Genomic DNA, 18,711 nt, shown 5'->3' with positions numbered 1-18,711 from the left:
CTGGTTCCTGGGAAGTAGCTGCGTCCTTCCGTTTGTCCAGATGGTGTGCGCCTTTGTGGGTATGTTCTAGAACGGAGTGCAGCCCAGAGACCAGGGGTGGCCTGGATGATGGATGCGGGGCCTGCTGGCCAGCAGGGAACCTGACCATCGGGCTTGGGCAAGCCTCTTTGGCCTCATTTCCCCACTCTTCAAAGAGGAGGTGATGAGAATCTCCTGTGCCAGCCCTGGGGCCTCTTCGCCTGGCCCCTGATGGGCAACTGACCAGCAGGCTTCGGAGCGTCAAGGGGTGGAGGGTGTGAGACATGCATTAGAACCAAAAATAGCCCCCCCTTTCCCAGAAAACGGCCCCAAGTTCAAGATCCCGGGAGCTGCACGCTGGGAATCAGAGCAGTGATAGCGGCTGGGAGACAGAGGCACTTAGGGGATCTGCTCATTAGCATGAAATGCAAATAAGCCAGGCCTTATTTGCACAACTCAGCGCCCGGATTCCACGAAAGGGCAGCCTGGGTGGCCACAGCAGAGCAGCCCGCCCTGCCCTTGCTCGCCTCCCGCCACACTCCCGGGAGGGACCCGCGATGCCCCCAGCCCCAAGCTTAGGCGGGCGTGCCAGGTGAGCTGTGCAGGTGGCGCAGCCTCCCGCCAGCGGAAAAACAGGGGTCGGGAGCTACGGAGGTCTTCTGGGCCATCCCTCAGCCTCTCCGCAGTGGAGTGGCCGCCCCCAAAGTGCCCGGGTGGGGGTGGGACTGAGCTGCTCGGTCCCTCCGGGTCTACCGCCCCATAGATGGCCGGAAAGTGCCTCCCGAGATCTAACCCTCTCCGCCCCTACCTACCAGGGACAGCACGCCCGCGGTGCTCCGCGGCCGGCCGGGGACCCACCGCCTCCGGGGGTGGCGCTGGCCGCGGGAGGATGCTGGAGAGGACTGAGCCGGGCGACTCCCGAGGTGAGGCGGAGCGAGGGCCGGGGTCTGCGCGTGCGTGCGTGCGCGCGGGCAGCCGCAGACCCGTGAGAACCCGCTCCCCGCGAGGTGGGGGCGTGTTGGGAGAGCCGCCCCGCAAAGCCCCTGCCCGGGGAGGAGGGTGGGTGTAGGAGCACGGTGGATGAAGTAAGGTCAAGTTCCAGACGCTGCCACCCCTTCCACACACTCGCGGCCCCCGCTGGGCCTTCGCAGGGGCCCTCGCGTCGCCCTGCGGCTGCGTCTCAGGATCCGGGTCCCGCGCTCGGGCACAACCTGTGCGCGGCCACGTGTTCAGGCTGGAAGCCCCGACGTGGGACCCACACTCCTTAAAGGCCCCCGGGCGCCGAAGGATGGAGCCCAGGAGCGTCGGGGTGAGGTCGGGCCAGCGGGTTAGGGTCGGAGGTCAGTGTCTGCGTCGCAGAATTATTAAACCCGGGAGCAAGGACACCAGGCCGTGAAGCCCGGGCTGCCGGTGCCTCGGCTTCTCCCCGGCTCCGCCTGCTTCTCCAATACCCGGCCCCTCCATCCCGAAGCCCCACACCTGGACGCCCGCTCCACTCCGCCTCCCCCGGACCCTCTCCCAGGCTCTCCTCCCGGGTGGGCGATTACCCAGGTGGAGACCCGGGACTCCGCGTGGGGACACCGGTCACACTCCTCAGCCCCGGGCCCCCACCTCCCTTCTCCTTTAGGCTGGCCCCGAGTTGAGCCCCGCCTTCCGGCTGAGGTCCAGTTCGGAGGTCTTGGACAAAGGATGCTCGGGGGCTGCGGGGGGCGGCCCGCGGCGCTACTCCAGACCCCCCGCACTCCATCCTTTGATTCCCGGGGTGGGGGGTTCCTTTCAGGGGAGTCCCAAAGACCCCAGCGGCCAATGGGAAAGTGGGTTCGGTCTGGGAGGCCGTCTGATTGGCTCCAGTCTTCGGGAATGGACCCAGAGGCAAGAGGAGGGGAGAGAGGCGGTACTGGATTTTGGGGTGGGAACCGGATTCCAGCTGTGGTTCTCTCCCCGGCGTCCCCGCCCGCACTGCCACGGCGGCTGGCCAATGGGCGTGCGGCTCGGCGCTGGCGGCGCGCCGCGATTGGCCGAGAGGCTGGCTGGGGAGAGGCGGGGCCGAGGCTTGAAGTTGGAGTGAGGGATCCAGCTGTGGTGTGCGCCGAGCTCCTCGCCGCCGCTTTCGCTCGCTCGCTCCGCGTCTCGGCCGGAGGAAGCAGTGGCGCCGGCGATAGCTACGGCAGCGGCAGCTACCGCGGCGGCTGCGGCGGCCGCATCTCCGCCTCCACCCCCGCCCGGGACGGCCCCCCACCGTCTCCCCGCCCCTCCCGGACCCGGAGCCGGCCGCAGGGCGGAGGAAGGAGCCGCCCCCCACCCCCCTCCAAACCCACCCCCAAAGAGAGCCCTCCTCCCCTCCCCCACACCGTCGCTGGCACGGAGCCGGGACGATGCTGACCCCTTAGATCCGGCTCCAGCAGCGCCGCGGGAAGAGAGGGCGCCCCTCCCCGGACCCACCCCCCCTCCGCCCTCCGCCGTGCGCCCCCCTCCTCTCTCACCCGCTTGGGGCCGCTTCGCCGAAGGTGGCGCTGAATCGGGCAGCCGGAGCCTGGGCGCGAAGCGAAGAAGCCGGAACAAAGTGAGGGGTAGCCGGCCAGCTGGCCCGGGGGGCCCGAGGGAAGCGGGACTCTCTCCGGGCGGGGCTCTCTTGCGGCCCCGCGCCCCGCGGGCAGCATGCCCCTGCGGGCAGGGGGAGCTGGGCTGAACTGGCCCTCCCGGGGGCTCGGCCTGCGCCCTAGAGCCCCCCGGATGCGCCCCCGCCGGGCTCCCCCGGTGGCGTGAGGACACCTCCTCCGAGGGGCGCCCCTCGCCCCTCTCCGGACCGCCCGGGGCCCCGGCTGGCTAGAGGATGGACGAGGAGGAGGATGGAGCGGGAGCCGAAGAGTCAGGACAGCCCCGGAGCTTCATGCAGCTCAACGACCTGTCGGGAGCCGGGGGCCGGCCGGGGTCGGCGGAGAAGGACCCCGGCAGCGCGGACTCCGAGGCCGAGGGGCTGCCGTACCCGGCGCTGGCCCCCGTAGTCTTTTTCTACTTGAGCCAGGACAGCCGCCCGCGGAGCTGGTGTCTCCGCACGGTCTGTAACCCATATCCTTGGGGCACGACAGCCGGCGGGGGGCCCAGAGGGGGGCGGGCCGTGCCGCCGGAGGGGACCCATCGCCAGGTGAGTCGGAGAAGTGAGCCTAGAGGATGGGAGACGAGAGGGGGGCTGCTGGGAGGGGCGGGGGCGTCGGAGGGCGAGCGGGGCCAGGGGAAGGTCCACACGCTGCCCCCGGCGAGCCCATCTCCGTGCGTACACCCTAGCCCTCCTCAGCGGGGTGGCTTCGAGGCCCAGGAAAGCCATGCCCCGCTGGGTCGCAGCTGGAGACTTTCCAGATGTGGGCAGGGGAGGGTCGCCATCCTCTAGATGTGGGAAGCTTGGGGAGCCCGGGCGCTCCGCTCAGCCGGCCCCGCAGGTCAGCGAGCTGGGTTTGGTTCCCGAGTTAAGGGGTGGGGAGGGGAGGGGAGGAAGCTGCGGGGACGGGGGAGGGGGGACCGCAATCTCCTGGGTTTCCCTCCTGCCCCCGCCCCAAAGTTTGCGGCGGATGGATTCTCGCCTCCAATCCTCCACACCTGCCCCTTGAGGCTGAGATTTCTACTGACCCAGTGGAAGAGGTTGGGGGCGGGGACCAGGTCCTTCCAACACCCCCACCCCACCCCCTCACCCCGGGTTGGAGGGACAACAAGGAGATTCCGGCCGCGGCTGATGTCAGGGGCACAGAATGAGATCAAGATGTGGTGGAAGGAGCTGTCTGCCGAGCGAACCCCTTTCCGTGCAGTCCCGGCGCCCCGCGGCACTCCCCCCCCCCCTCCCCAGCTCTCCATCCCGGTCTTAAATGCCGGCGGGTGCCCAAGATTGGGTCGGGGAGTTTTGTAAGCTGAATTTCGGCTTGTGGAGGAAAAGGCTGATCCAAGCTGGGAGGGGGGGGGATGGGATGAAGTCGACTCAAGTTACTCCTCCCCTTTCATAAATGCAGACTTCGCCCCTCAGCTCTCAGAGCAGGTACTGTGACCGCAGACCTCCGAAAGTATTGGGGGGACAGGATTCAGTAAGCGAGTGTCTAAGACAGAAGGGCTTGGCAGCGGCAAATCCCACATTCCAGGAAGAAGGATTTAGTACTGCCCTCTGCGCATTCTGGAGAGGCAGGGGAGACCCCAGCCGCCTCCCCGCAGCACCTCAGGCCCCTCCCCCTGCCCCCTCAGCACAAAGTGTTGCTTGACTAATGCCAGGCTCCTGGCTCTCCTGTGGGTCCAGCTACCAACGGAAGGAAGGTGGGGGGTGGCACTGCCATCCAACGTCTTGACAGCTGTCCTGGTTCTTTCCTCCCAGCTCAGAGGCTCTTTGGTACCCTGGTGCAGGGTACCCAAGGTTCCTCTGGTAACCCCTAAGGTCCCAGGCAGGATTCTGCCTTGAGGAAGGGGGAAGGCTTGGGGCTGGGATCACACTCTGCAGCCCTGCTACTTCTAGTGCGCACCACAGCACTGTGAGCTGGCCCCTCCCCACACACCTACCATCCATCCACTGATCTTTGGGAAGCTCCCCTCACTGCCCCAACGCATCTCTCCACCTCCTGGCCTTCCTCTTTCTCTTGGAGCTGTAGGAAGGGAATGAGGACCTTGGAGGTCTGTGGTCCCCTCCACCTCATGGGCCCATCTTCTCCTCTGCCTCCCACCCCCACCCCCGGCCCTTTTTCCAGGACAGAGAAGGACATGGGGACTGAGTGACCCTTCGGAAGGGTGGGTCTGAGCATCCCTCCTGTGTCCAACAACCTACTCCCCACCAGGAATGGGACCTGGCATCTCTCATCAGCCCTCTTCCCCTCCCCCACCTTGCCCCCTTCCCTTCCTTCCCATGCCTCCTGGCCAGCATCTCTCCCCACCTGCCCGATCTCCAGGTGTGAGTGGAGGATCTGGGCAGTCTTCTTTCTGGGGGGTCAAGGGAAGAGAGCTGAGCTGGAATGACAGAAGGGACAGGAGCAGCCCAGAGCTCATCTTGAGGGTGAAAGAGCAGGCCGCAGCCAGGGGTGTCAGCAGGTCAGGTCGGGAGGAGCGGCCCTGCCTGGGTTGGCTGAAGATGAGTTGAGGACAGTGTCATGCTTAAGGGGGCTGCCTAAGCCGTGCATGTCCCCTCCCTGTCCCCAGTTCCAGTTCCACTCCCCTCCATCCTGAGTTCAAAAGGAAATGGTATTTTTACTGCCAGAGGCTCTCAAATGACTCTTGGGCCTCAGTCCCTCTCTTGGTCTCTTTGGTATCTGTGAAGCCTCCCTGGGTCCTACAAGGTCCATCTCAATACCTGGGACCCCAACCCCCCTCCCCGTGACATTGTCACCTAAGCTAGTGGGACTCTTGGTGTGTTCCTTGGTCTTCTCCACCCAACTCTGGTCACCTCTGTAAAAAGCCAGGCTGCCTGGCGAGGAGAGCTGGACCCAGGTAGGAAGTGGCAAGTCTGTAAGTGTGTGTGCGTCTCCCAGTGTGTCTGTGCGGCTGTGGAGGGCCAGCATAGGAAGAGGGTCACAGAAGGGCCTCTTTGGGTCCTGGGGAGACCAGGGTCACTCGTGGATTGTCAATGGAGTCGGGAAGGTCCCGCTTGCTGGCAGATGATAGGGGAGTCTGGCGTGGACTTTCCAGTCTGTTTCTTCAAGTGGGAGGGAGTGTGCTTCCCCTCCCGGGAGGGAAGGAGATCCTGAGCATTCCTCTCTGGCTGTTGTGTCACATCTGGAAGTTTGTGTAGGAGTTCCTCCAAGCTCCAAGCCCAGCACAGCTTTTTCTCATTTGGAAATCACAGGCTGGCATTTGGGATGCCGAGAGAGGGGGAGAGGGGAGCCTGCCAGGAGCAGGGGAGGGAGGAGGAGAGAGGCCTGAACGGCAGGAGCACTAATGGGTCCCAGAAGTGAGTGTGAGTGGTGATTGTGCGTCACTGTGCGTGTCTGAATGTGCGTGTCTGGAGAGGAGGGTGCACCAGGAATTTCGGGAGCCTTCCTTGCCACTGTCCCAGTGCCCTGAGTCTGCCTGTATCCCTTACCTAGGGAGAAATCACCATTTTGGTCCTCAGAGGAAATGGCCGGTGTGTTTGTGTGTGTGTGTGTGTGTCCTGTCTTCTTCCCAATCTTGTCTCCCAATTCCAAACCGTAGGCTCTCCAGAAGGGGTTCTGGGGAGACATGCAGAGGATAGGGGGGGAAGACACCCCCCCCCCGGCACCCTTTCTCACCTAGGCCATGGATGCTTCTTTCTGGGACACAAACACACACGCACACACCTTCCCACCCATCCTTCGCTACTGCACTGTTTGGGGACTCCCCATCACCCTTCATGCCAGCTGGAGTCCTTCCTGGGATCACCCCCCACCACAGAGCCCCCCCCACTCTTCACCCACTCCCGCCCCAGCCCTCACCCTGCCCTGCCTGCCTCAGCCAGAATGGCAACAGACAACTGCTCATGCATACACACACCCGTAGATGTACACACACGCACACACGGTCACAGACATTTGAATCCTATTTCTGGCCTATTTCCCTCCTAAGGATTCCAGCAGCCATCTCTCAAGTGTCTCTGTGTCTCGTGTCTCTGTCTCTGGGTGGGGCTTTTCCATGGACTTCAGCTGGAACCCACTCTCCCCACACACCCACACACTGGCCTGGAGGTGGGGGCGGGAGCCATAGGGAGCCAGGCTTACTGGAGTCATGGGGGCTCGGCTCGTCACTCCCCTCTTTTGACCTTATGCTGGGAGTCCCTTCATCCCACCCCATCCTTGGGATCTTCCCATCTGAAGGAGGCCAGCCTGTCCCTGGATGAGTGGAATGAAGGACCCACCCCCGACTCATCTTCCCAGCCCTGATTAGGAGGCCAGGATTCCTGGGACCAACCCCATTCCCCACTCCGCATGCCTGCCTCTCCGGTTTCCAAGCTCCTAGTGAGGATTGGGGTGGCTGGAGAGTCTTCTCTCCTTAGTTCACATCCAGACCCTCTGTGCCCTGGTGTGACCCCAGGCCTCCCTCCCTGTTTCCCCTGCTGGATAGGCAGGGGCTCAGATAAAGCCCATTTAGAGATCTTCGCTGGAGCAGCATGCTCTACTTCTGTCTCCCAGGAGGGAAGGGGAGGCGCGGTGGAAGTGGGGTTCCTCTCCCTGCTGCTTCCTTTTTCTCTGCTTTTGATGGTAAGTTGTGAGAAGAAAGATCCTCCCCTCTGCTATCCCCCCTCCCCCTTTGGGATCCACTCCAGCCTGGACAGTCTCCATAGCAACAGTAGGCATGTGACTGCACAGGTCTCTCATAGTCACTATGGCAACCAGTGTCCCCCGTTTCCTGGGTTGTCAGGGAGATTTGTCACATGGTTCTCCCCCCAAACCTGATAACTTGTGGGTCTCCCCCACTTTCCCTTCCCTGCATGAGGGTAGACAGCTGCTGGGGTAAGGGGAGTTCCTGTGTGAGAGGGTCCCTTTAATTGCCATGGCAACCAATCCACACCACCTGGTGACACATCCGCCTGTTGTTATGGTAACGCGGAACATCACACAGTGACATAGGGCCATGTTCCCAGGGAAACAACCCCACCCTGAGAAGGGTGAAAGACACCCCCCTCCGTGCTGAAGAGAGTGCATTGTTTCTCAGGTCTGGTTGTCTGAAGTGGTCCCACCGTTGGCTTTTATCATTTCCATTCCTGTTCACCTAGTGCAGGGAGAGAGGTAGAGAGCGGGCAAGAGGGACCAGGGAGCACGGTGACTTGCCAGGAGTGGGGCTTGAGGCCTGCTGCAGTGGAGCGCTGGGGTGAGGTGGCTGAAAGCTAGCTGGTTCTGGCCGTGAGGAGCCCCCACCCGAGCACCTGCAAGGTGACCAGACCCCTTGAGGTTATCACGTCTGCTGCCCCCTCATCCCCCAGGTCATTGCAATCATGGCAAAGGAGGCAGGGGACTGGAAACAGGGCGACCCCTCTGACTTGCTGGCAGGGACAGTCAGCCAGTCATCCGCACACCCGCTCCTGCCCATGCGCCCGTCACTGTAAGCCCCGCAGAGAAGGTGACGTATAGCACAATGCTCCTGTCCTTAGGAGCGGCAGCCCCGCAGGGAGCTGAGACAAACCCACTGACAACTGTGGCGTGGTGAGGTCACTGCCTTTAGAAAAACAAGTGCCCTGGGGGGTGCTGTGGAAGCCCCTCTTCTCTCTCTCATGGAGGCTCATCTCTTTCTGTGGGGGCCTCCCGGGTCGCCCAGAGGAGAGGAGGGGGCTAGTTGGGGAACCGGACGGGCTCTGAGGGCTAGTGCCCTTTCCTCTCCAGCTGATGGCCCCAAGGGGGCTCCTGCCCTGGCCCTCTCTTTCCAGGTGACCCCTGGCTGACCTCATTCTGGGGCGAGCTCTGCTGAGCTGACTCCCTGCAGGAAAACTGCTCCATGGAAGCAGAGCCCCAGGCATATTCCTCCCTCCCATCCACTGACCCCCTTGAAACCTAGAGGTTTTTCTTGTCACTCTTACTTTTGGGAGGAGGCAGAGGTTAGGGACACAGGGGTGCCTGGCAGAGGTTGGGGGCATTTGAGGGAAGAGGACAGGTAAGGGAGAAGGATGGAGGACAGTGACAGGCCTGAGAACAGTGTGGCCTCTGGGGTGAGGCACAGTAAGGGTTAAGGGCAGAGCGGAGGTAGGCCTGGAACCATCTGGATTGAAGGCCCTTAGGTCCCGGGATTCCTGCGGCTCTCCTGCCTGGCCAAAGTCTTCTCGTTCCAAAAGTGGGGTTGAGACAGGAAGATGGGCCATCTGCCCCAGGCCCTTTTTCTCCCCCATTGAGTCCAGTTTGGGGGGGCTCACCGGGGGCTGCCTTGGTGTACCCTCCCACCCCCTTCTCGTCCTCCCCTCTCTTGGCCTTGCCCTTTCCCCAACTCCCTCGCTGTTGGTCTGCCTCTCTGCTCTCCCCACCCATCTCATACCCCATGTATTCCTCTTGAGAAAAATGGGGTGCCGACCCACTTGTCCGTGAGCCTGCCTGGAACTTTCTGAGGCCCGGCAGTCATTTTGGTTGTATGTGCTGCTGCCCGTGGGCTAGAAGGGAGCTCCTCTATGACCCCTCTGGGTGAGAGGCTGGGGTCGGCGAGAGCCGTCCCTCTGCAGCACGGAGTCAGTGAGCCCAGAGGGCCTCCTGTGTTTACCGGGAGCCTCACAGGTGCGCCAGTGGCATGACTGGTGTGTGGGGTGGTGGGGGTGGTGAAGGGGGTGGCTGCCCACTCTGTTTGGGCCAGGGGCTTGTGTTGCCATTGTGCTTGATGGACGATGGGGTCTCGTTCTTGAAGTGCAAGAATGTGTCTAGGGACCACCTGAGGCCATGACCCTGGGCATGGTGGTGGTGGTGGGGGGAAGGTGGGGGGGGGCAGGCACTGTTGCTGAGGGCACTGTAGACGCTCTTGCTGTGTGGTGTCTGCCCCTGCCCCTCCGCCCAGGGCCAGGAGCGCCGTCACGGCAGCCTGCCCTGCACACCTCAGCAGCCATGGGGAGGGGTGGTGGATGGAAGCCCCTCAGGTGAGCAGCAGGGAGACCTCACTCTCCTCCGGCTCCTCAGGTGACCTTCAGCGCATGACTTGAGCCCTCTGGGTCTCCGCTCCTTTGCTTGGACTCTGAGCACTGGCTTGGCTCGTTCTCGGGCCTGCCGTGAGCCTTCAGGGTGGCGTTGCGTGAAGGTGCTCGGTAAACTGTCAGGCAGGCAGAACACGGCTGGAGGTTTGCGTAACACATCCACATGCTTTCTCTCATTTGCTTCTCACGTCTTCCCCACGAGGCAGGAGAACAGGATTCGGATTCTGCAGCCGCTCTTCTCCATGCCTGGCATCACCATAAGCATGATTGGTGCCTGCCTCCCTGCATGGGATGTGGCAGCTGCTGGGTGCCTGAGGCTCTCCTGTCTCCCGGGAGGCGGAAGCTGGCACCAGAGAGGTGGGATGACCACGTCGGGCTGGGCCTAGGGGCTGGTGCCATGTGTGGGGCAGGGTCCCTCGCCAACCTGGTTACTTGCCAGTTAGCTCAGGTGGGGTGAGAAGGGCACCGAGCGAGAGGCGGTAGGGTGGGGTGGAGAACCGAACTCGGCCCCAGCCCTGGCTAGCCGTTTCCTTGACTGGTTGGTACCTGGTTCGAGCGCATCAGCATGCTGGTCATCCTGCTCAACTGTGTGACCCTGGGCATGTTCCGGCCATGTGAGGACATCGCCTGTGACTCGCAGCGCTGCCAGATCCTGCAGGTGTGGGAGTAGGAGGAGTCACGCCCCTGGCTGCTTCTCTACAGGAGGGCCCCTGGTCTCCACTTGTGGGGAGGGTGGGGGGCTGCAGGGTGGGGAGGGGAGGCTATTTCCTACCCCTCCTTAGTTTCAGCAGCCTCTTATCCCCTCCCCAGGCCTTTGATGACTTCATCTTTGCCTTCTTCGCTGTGGAGATGGTAGTGAAGATGGTGGCCTTGGGCATCTTTGGGAAAAAGTGTTACCTGGGGGACACTTGGAACCGGCTTGACTTTTTCATAGTCATCGCAGGGTGAGAGCCTGGGCAGGGGCGGGAGAGCTGTGGGCCAGACCAGTCTCTTCCCCAGAATTAGGGTTCTAGATGCTCCCTGTCCCCCCACCCCTGCCCAACCACAACTCCCGATGTGTCCCTGGCTGCCAAGAGGGATCCTGGGAGGGGCAACTGGTTAATATACTCAGCTACTACCTGGAAGGTTGGAGCTTCAAACCTCCCCAGAGGTCGCAAAGTAAAGACTTGGTGATCTACTTCCATGAACCAGCCACTGAACACTCTAGAGCCCAGGTGCCCTGATGCACCGGTGGCCACCTGAGTCAGAGGAGTCACTTGCTAGAGGGACCTGCTAAGGGCCAGGGAGTGTCCTGGCAGGAGCGTGCTGGCCTGTAATCTGCATCCCAATGTCCCTTTGTGGACCCCCTCCTCCCTGTTGCACCCACAGTCTCTCCTTGGCTTGGGGATGTCCCCAGACAGAGGGCCCTGCCTCCGGGGTCCCTGGTGGAGCCGAGGCTGTGTGAAGGCCCGGGCAGGCTTCCTCCTTGACCTCTTTGGTGTCTGTCGGGCCCTTCCCGCAGGATGCTGGAGTACTCACTGGACCTGCAGAACGTCAGCTTCTCTGCTGTCAGGACCGTCCGTGTGCTGCGGCCACTCAGGGCCATTAACCGGGTGCCTAGTGAGTGTCCCCTCAGCCCCCAGCCCCTGGACAGAGAGCCCCAAGAGGAGATGTGAGCATCTCAGACCGTGGATCGGCATGGACGGAAGGGCCTGGGCAAGGCTGGCACCTGAGCTGGTCCTTCCCAGGGCTCAGAAGCGGGGCGGGCCTGTCTGCTCAAGCCCAGGGTCAGGACCTCCGAAGCAGCTCCGATGGCCCTTTTTCTCTCCCTAGTTGACCGTTCGCCCTGGTGGACTTAGGGGTGGGGTGGGCACAGGGTGTGAGAGGCAAGTTGGCCAGCAAGTGGGGGGCAGGAAACGGGCTGGTGGCCCCGCCACTCACTGGGTCTCACTGGTGAAACCTCGCTGGCCACACCGGACAAGCCTGCTCTCAAGACAAGGCCATTCCGTGCCTCCTCCTCCTCCCTGTCGTGCCGTCCTCCTCCCCGCCCCCTCCAGCCCAGCGCAGTGACTGCGGGGACAATTATCTAAATGAAACCGCATTGGTTTCCCCAGCCAGCTAGGCTTTGGCAGCTCTAGCTCCCCGTCTATGCCCCCCCCTCCCATCCTTGCTCAGGGCCCCCATGCAATCCCCCAACCTAGTAAAGCTGCAGTGCACTCCCACCCCGGCTGTGGTCCCTGGGGTGTGGGTGTGTTTCTGGGGGCCCTTGCCTGGGTGTAACAGCAGTCCCCTTTGCTGGTGTGTGTGTGCATGCCCGCGCGTGCTTTGGATAAAGGCCTTCTGGGTGGGCAGAGCTGGGGCATGGGGTATTGAGTATGTTAGTGTTTGTGTTGACAGGAGCTCCAGGCGGTAGGCGCAAGGGTGGGGGGAGGCATGCCTGCCCCTTCTCTCCCACCCCAGGTGGTGGCTGGCAGATTTATAGGCCTCTGTCTAACCCTTGGTGTAATTCCCTTAATGCAAACTTGTGGAATTGATCTCAGAGCACAGAGGAGCTGCAGGGAAGACGGGAGTTGGGGGGTGGTAGGGAGAGAGAGAAGAGGGAAAGGCTGGGCCAGAGGTTGGGGGGGGTGGCGGCAGCAGTTTCTGGGGGAGCAGGGGATTATGGATGGCACTATAAGGGTCAAACCTACCAGTAGAGGTGTCTACTTGACAAGGGCTTGGTGATCTGGCAATGGCTTAAGACCAAGTGGGTTGGTGGGGGGTGGGGGGCGGGGGGCGGTTCCTACCTGGGCTTTGGGGAGGGCAGGTTTTTCCGTGGCTTTCCTCAGTGTGTGTGTGTGTGTGTGTGTGTGTGTGTGTGTGTGTGTGTGTGTGTGTGAGAGAGAGAGAGAGAGAGAGAGAGAGAGAGAGAGAGAGAGACAGTTTTTATTGATGACTCTTGGGAAGACAGGTTATAGCTCTTTGAGTACTACTTGGGGGATTGGGTCAGTGGGCAGGGGACTGGGGGTACTCAGAGCCAGAGCCATGGTGATACCCCTGCAGAGGACCTGGATCTCCAGGTGAGATCCTACCTGCCAGCCTCCCTCCTGGAGTCTCCGCCTCAGTTTCCCAGTGACACTGGTGAAAACTTAGAAAGATCAGGTGATTTGTTTGGTGAGAGTAGGGCGGGGGGAGGAGGAGAGGGGTGTGTGTGTGTGTGTGTGTGTGTGTGTGTGTGTGTGTGTGTGTCGGGAGTAGGAATGCATAAGCAGAAAGCGTGGATTATGTCTGGAGGCTTTCAGGAGGTGTCTGGGAGCCTGCATTCCATTGAGTCCTGGTTGGTGGTCCTGGGCAAACTGCAGGGGATTGTGGGTGAGGGCAAGGGCTGCCAGGGGAGTGAGAGGTGTTTTGGGTCTCCTCTCCAACTTGACTCAGGCTAGCGCAGCCTCAGCCACACTGGGGCCCCCTCTGGGAACCCTTCCAGGCAATGGCAGCCAGCCTAGCCTGGCCAGCCTGGCGGCCCCAGCGTGCCTTCTGCCCTCACAGGCATGCGCATTCTGGTCACGCTGCTGCTGGACACACTGCCCATGCTGGGCAACGTCCTGCTGCTCTGCTTCTTCGTCTTCTTCATCTTCGGCATCGTGGGTGTCCAGCTCTGGGCCGGCCTGCTGCGCAACCGGTGCTTCCTGCCTGAGAATTTCAGTCTGTGAGTGGTGGACCAGGAGGGCCCGCCCGCTGACCCAGGATTGATTTCAGGGCTGGGACCTCCTGGGAACAGCCCCTTCCTATTGATATTGCCCACTACCCCTCTCGCCAGCCCAGTGCTTGTTCTCAAACTTGGCTGCTCAATCGAACTGCCCCGGGAATGGTCATGCTTACGAAGACCTCGGTCCTCCCCCGGGAGCTGTTGGTTAAATGGGTCTGGGGTCCAGCCAGAGGGAAGGGGTGCACTACAGGGCCTCTGTGATTCCCATCAGCCTCTAGACAGTCGTCCCGTGCCTAGCCTCCAGGCCCAATGCCTGCAGGCCCGTGCACCGATCCACACCCACAAACCCCTGCCTGGCCCCGACTGACTCTGGGTTCTCCTGCCCTGTTCTTGTTGCATGCCTCCACCCACCCTCAGCTGTGTGCCGGCCCCTGCTCCCCAGCCTCATCGCTGCCCACCCCCTGCCCTCTGCAGCCCCCTGAGCGTGGACCTGGAGCGCTATTACCAGACTGAGAACGAAGACGAGAGCCCCTTCATCTGCTCCCAGCCCCGTGAGAACGGCATGCGGTCCTGCCGGAGCGTGCCCACGCTGCGTGGGGAGGGGGGCGGCGGCCCACCGTGCGGGCTGGACTATGAGGCCTACAACAGCTCCAGCAATACCACTTGTGTCAACTGGAACCAGTACTACACCAACTGCTCCGCCGGGGAGCACAACCCCTTCAAGGGGGCCATCAACTTTGACAACATCGGCTACGCCTGGATCGCCATCTTCCAGGTGGGCAGCCTGGGCTCCGGGAGCCCAGGGCCACCGGGCTGCCCAGTCCAGCTGGGAGTGGGCCTTCTCAGGGGTGGACTGGTCTCCGGGCCCCTGGAGGAGAGCCACGAGGAGGCTTAGGATGGGCCGGGCTCAGCCTACCGCTCTGCTCTTCCTCCCAGGTCATCACGCTGGAGGGCTGGGTGGACATCATGTACTTTGTGATGGATGCTCACTCCTTCTACAACTTCATCTACTTCATCCTCCTCATCATCGTGAGTGACTCCCCAGGCCCGAGGCGGGGGCATCCTGGGGGAAACTGCCACGGGGGTCCAGGAAGAGGCAGGGTGATGGGGTCTGGGCTGTGTTTGGGGAGACACAGACAGTGAGAGCAGCCGTCACGCCCGGAAAGGACAGCAGACCAAGGAGTCATGGGAAAATCCAAGGTCAGGGTCTGGCCCTATCACTCACCACCATGTGGCCTGGGGCAAGCCATTCATTCCCCTGAGGCTCCAGCTGCATCCTGCACCTTTGTACAAGGAGTGCTTCCAAGCCCAGAGTCCCCCACCTCCGGGACCTTTTGAAATGGCAGAAGGTGAGCTTTTTGTGTTTTACGAGGCCCGGGGAACACCATGACATTTTGTTGAGCGTGTGTGGGGAGTGTGGGAGGGTGCAGCACTGTGCTAGCGAGACACCCTAAAACAACCGTCCTGCAAGCAAGGGCTCCCCCTCCCCGTCCAGATTCTTGTCCCTTAACGCTGAGGAACACGGCGCCACCTCTTGTCCCTCATGGCTGAGAAACCAGGGCCCGATGAGTGCAGAAGACAGGCAAAAAAGCAGCAAAGTCTAATAGTTTTAAGCATGCCCATTCACAGTCCACAACTTGCCGGCTCCCATTTATAGGTAATAGTTATGGGACGCTTAGACGACCCGCCAGCCCCTGCGTGAAGCACCTTTTCCTTATTAGCGGGATAAACGCACAACCAGACGGGACGGAGCTCTTTGCTTTCTCCGCACCACGCTGGGATCAACCCCTGAGCTTCCAAAGGAGGACAGGGCGGGCATTTTCTGTGCCCCTGACCCCACGATGTGCTTGGCACATGCCGACCCCCAATCCCTGGGCAAGGCTGGGCTCAGTGCCGCCCTCTGTCAGGTGCGGGGCATGCGCAGTGTGGTCCTCATCTTGCAAACGAGAATGACAAGCTGCAGGAAAAGGAGCTCTGGTGGCAGAATGGGTACATGCTGAGCTGCTAGCCACAAGGTCCGCGGTTCAGACCCACTGATTGCTCCAAGGGAGAAAGACGAGGCTGTCTGTTTCCATGATGGCTTTAAAACTCTGATACCCAAAGGGCAGTGCTACCCTGTCCAGTAGAGTCAGCCATCACTCAGGGTGGGAGGCCAGCGCGGGGCAGCGATGTCCCCTTACTCTGCTCCTCTCCATGGGCTGGGGGGGAAGGGCGCAGACGGGCAGGTGAGGGGCCTGCTTTCTACACTCCCACACGCCTCCTGAAAAATCGTTTCAGACAGCTCTCTGGAACCGCACCAGTGCAGCTAATGATCATGATCGCTAGATAGAGAGGAAAATAAAAGCCTGCTTGGTCACCCTGCGTCCTCATGTCCTACCTTCGGGATCGGCGTCCATCCTAGCAATGGCCGTCTCAGAGCGCTGAGGAAATGAGGCCTGGAGATGGGGAGTGGGGTGGGGGGCGAGTCAGAGCCACAGCGTGGCTGGTACCTGGACCAGGGGAAAGGAGTGGACTAAGGCCAGTGGGCCCGGTGGTCAGATGAGGATTCTGAGGGCTGAGGGCCTCACCCAAGCTCAGGCAGCTAGAATTGGGACTAGAACCAGGAGCCTTCTGAGTGGTGTTTTTTGCCAAGATCTCAAAGGTCGATCCAACCTGTCCTCCAAACGATATACATTTCCACAGCAACCGGGAAACGGGTTCAGAGAGCCTCTGGGGGTAGAAGAGTTGGGGGGCGCGGAGCTCGGGGCTGACACCACCTTAGGATTGCACGGTGCTTGGGTCCAGGCGGAGCTGGACGGCCAATGCCACGTCCTCTCTGAGCCTCCGTTTCCCGGCCGGTCAGATGGAGATGTGACAAGGGGCCCCTGAGGTAAACTGTGTGCCCGAGGAGAAAATGGGGCGATGCTCAGGACACAGTTCTTCCCGGTGCCGGTGCCTGACTCCTAGGAAGTGCCCTGTGCCCGGCAGCTGGTGTGGGGACGCTCTTTTCTTCAGGATGTTTCCTCTGCCTGTCCCCACCCCAACAGGTGGGCTCCTTCTTCATGATCAACCTGTGCCTGGTGGTGATCGCCACGCAGTTCTCGGAGACCAAGCAGCGGGAGAGCCAGCTGATGCGCGAGCAGCGGGTGCGTTTCCTGTCCAATGCCAGCACCCTGGCCAGCTTCTCGGAGCCCGGCAGCTGCTACGAGGAGCTGCTCAAGTACCTGGTGTACATCCTGCGCAAAGGCGCCCGCAGGCTGGCCCGGGTCTTCCGGGCGGCGGGCGTGCGGGCCGGGTTTCTGAGCAGCCCAGTGGCCCACGGGGGCCAGGAAGCGCAGGCCGGCAGCAGCTGTTCTCGCTCCCGCCGCCGTCCATCTGTCCACCACCTAGTGCACCACCACCACCACCATCACCATCACTACCACCTGGGCAACGGGACGCTGAGGGGCCCCCGGTCCAGCCCGCAGATCCAGGACAGGGAAGCCAGCGGGTCCCGCCGCCTCATGCTGCCCCCGCCCTCACCCTCCACACCCGCTGTGTCTGCGGGCCCTCCGGGGGGCACAGAGTCTGTGCACAGCTTCTACCACGCCGACTGTCACCTGGAGCCCGTGCGCTGCCAGTTGCCCCCTCCCAGGTCACCATCGGAGACATCGGCCAGGACGGGGGCCAGCGGGAAGGTGTACCCCACCGTGCACACCAGCTCGCCGCCAGAGGTGCAGAAGGAGAAGGCGCTGGTCGAGGTGGCTCCCCACGCCGCCGGGCCGCCCACCCTCACCAGCCTCAACATCCCCCCAGCGCCCTACAGCTCCATGCACAAGCTGTTGGAGACGCAGAGCACAGGTGAGCGCGGGGTGCAGGTGCGGGCCGGGCCCCAGACTGGCGCTCCAGCCCCGTTCTGCCTGGAGTCATGCAACAAACAACATGGTTTTCCTGAGTCCGGACTCACTGGTCTGTGGAAGCGGGAGTGAGGGTTTGCACATCCTCCTAGCAGTGATGCTGATAAGGACTCTCTTGTCACCTTGGGCTCGGATCAAGACCTGCCCTGGTGACGCCGCTCGTAAGCACTCGGCTGTCAACCGGAAGGTGGGAAGTTCAAACCCTCCAGCCGCTCTGATAGCAGCTGCTTCTATTAAGACTTGGGTCCTGAGAAACCCTGAAGGGCGAGCCTGCTCTGTCCTCTGCTCACTCGTGGCTCTCGGGTCAACCCTGACCCAGAGCAGCCCCACAGGACAGAGGAGAACTGCCTGCCCCTCGGGTTTCCAAGATTGAGAGTCTCTGCGGAGTAGAAAGCCTCATCTTTCTCCCATAGAGTATCCGGTGGTTTCGAACTGCTGACCTTGCAGTCAGCAGCCTCAGTGCACAACCCACTAGGCCACCAGGGCTTCTCTGCTGTGCCCTAGAGGGTCATGTTGAGCTGGAATCAACCCGACTGCCATGGGAGTTAGATTTTGCTTTTAGTAGCCACAGTAACCAGCATGTCATGAGAGAGTCCAGGTGACACTACTGCGAAGTGTTTGGTTAACAACCCAAAGGTGGTCAGTTCAAAGCCACCTGGCGGCTCTGTAAAGAGCCCTACGGGCCAGTTCTACTCTGACACGGGTGGCTGGGAGTTACGTTGACTCGACGGTGCCCAGCAACAGTGCCGAGACCCTACTGCTCGCCCCGCTCTGCACACACCGACCCCAGTGTGTGCTCGTCCAGTGCGTAGCAGCTGAACCCCACTGAACCCTGCCCACAGCTGAGACGGCGATGGACTTGCCGAGTGTCCCCCGTCTTACTGATGAGGACATGGGGGCTGGAGAGGTTGTGGGACTTGCCCACAGTGTGCAGGGGTGGAGCTGGGCTGGGCTGTGGACTCAGGGCATCCACCTTGAAGGCCCACACTAGATACGCTTATGATGAGACTCGGGAGTGGGGGGTGACTGCACCCGGTGCCGGGCTTCCCAAGGGAAGGAGCCCTCCTGGTCAGACAGACCCAGGCTGGAACAGCCAGTCCTCGGGGGCTACGAGTGTGATGGGTGGAGCCCCAGTGGGTAGTGAGCTCAGACCTGGGAAGGGTGGTAGGTTAGTCTCCGGCAACTGTCCAGGTGCATGGCACTGTGGGATATTGTGTGGGAATGTGGGCTGGGACGGGAGAGTGCCATCATCAGGCACAGAGGGAAGGGTGCTGAGCCAGCTCTCCCACTGACTGCCCCGGGCGGGGACAGGAGTCAGGGTCCCCTGAGTACGTGGTCGGTGGTGTCTGCCGACCCCTCCCCTTCAGTCAGGGGAGCTTTTGTCCAGGTGCCTCAGCACCGGCACGCGGTCTCAGAGGTGCCTCTCGGTTCTCAGATTCTGTCACCCAAAACCTCAACCAAACTCAGAGCCATCAAGGGGATGCCGGCTCATAGCGACCCATGAGGACAGGGTAGAATTGCCCTGGGGGTGTCCAAAGCTGTCAGTCTTTGCAACCTTTGGGCCCCCGGGACCAGCT

General features: G+C 62.0%; 1 protein-coding gene across 12 annotated transcripts in view; it reads left to right on the top strand.

The window, feature by feature from the left end:
• Positions 1–2,085: 2,085 nt before the first annotated feature.
• The window catches only part of CACNA1G (calcium voltage-gated channel subunit alpha1 G), a 64,331-nt gene continuing 47,705 nt past the window's right edge, over positions 2,086–18,711 (top strand). For 6 of the 12 annotated variants that reach the window (XM_075561611.1, XM_075561608.1, XM_075561614.1 and 3 more), the window contains exons 1-8: positions 2,087–3,087; positions 10,142–10,253; positions 10,406–10,539; positions 11,097–11,194; positions 13,100–13,259; positions 13,734–14,034; positions 14,196–14,288; positions 16,286–17,078. In XM_075561611.1, the coding sequence (XP_075417726.1) occupies positions 2,852–3,087; positions 10,142–10,253; positions 10,406–10,539; positions 11,097–11,194; positions 13,100–13,259; positions 13,734–14,034; positions 14,196–14,288; positions 16,286–17,078 (1,927 nt within the window). In that variant the 5' untranslated portion in view covers positions 2,087–2,851. Of the gene's footprint in view, positions 3,088–10,141; positions 10,254–10,405; positions 10,540–11,096; positions 11,195–13,099; positions 13,260–13,733; positions 14,035–14,195; positions 14,289–16,285; positions 17,079–18,711 lie in introns of all 12 variants that reach the window. The other 6 variants (XM_075561619.1, XM_075561618.1, XM_075561617.1 and 3 more) reach the window with 4 other exon arrangements.

The sequence above is a fragment of the Tenrec ecaudatus genome, chromosome 10 (genome assembly GCF_050624435.1).
Source record: "Tenrec ecaudatus isolate mTenEca1 chromosome 10, mTenEca1.hap1, whole genome shotgun sequence".
Classification (NCBI taxonomy): domain Eukaryota; kingdom Metazoa; phylum Chordata; class Mammalia; order Afrosoricida; family Tenrecidae; genus Tenrec; species Tenrec ecaudatus.
This window is presented reverse-complemented; position numbering and strand designations above follow the sequence as displayed.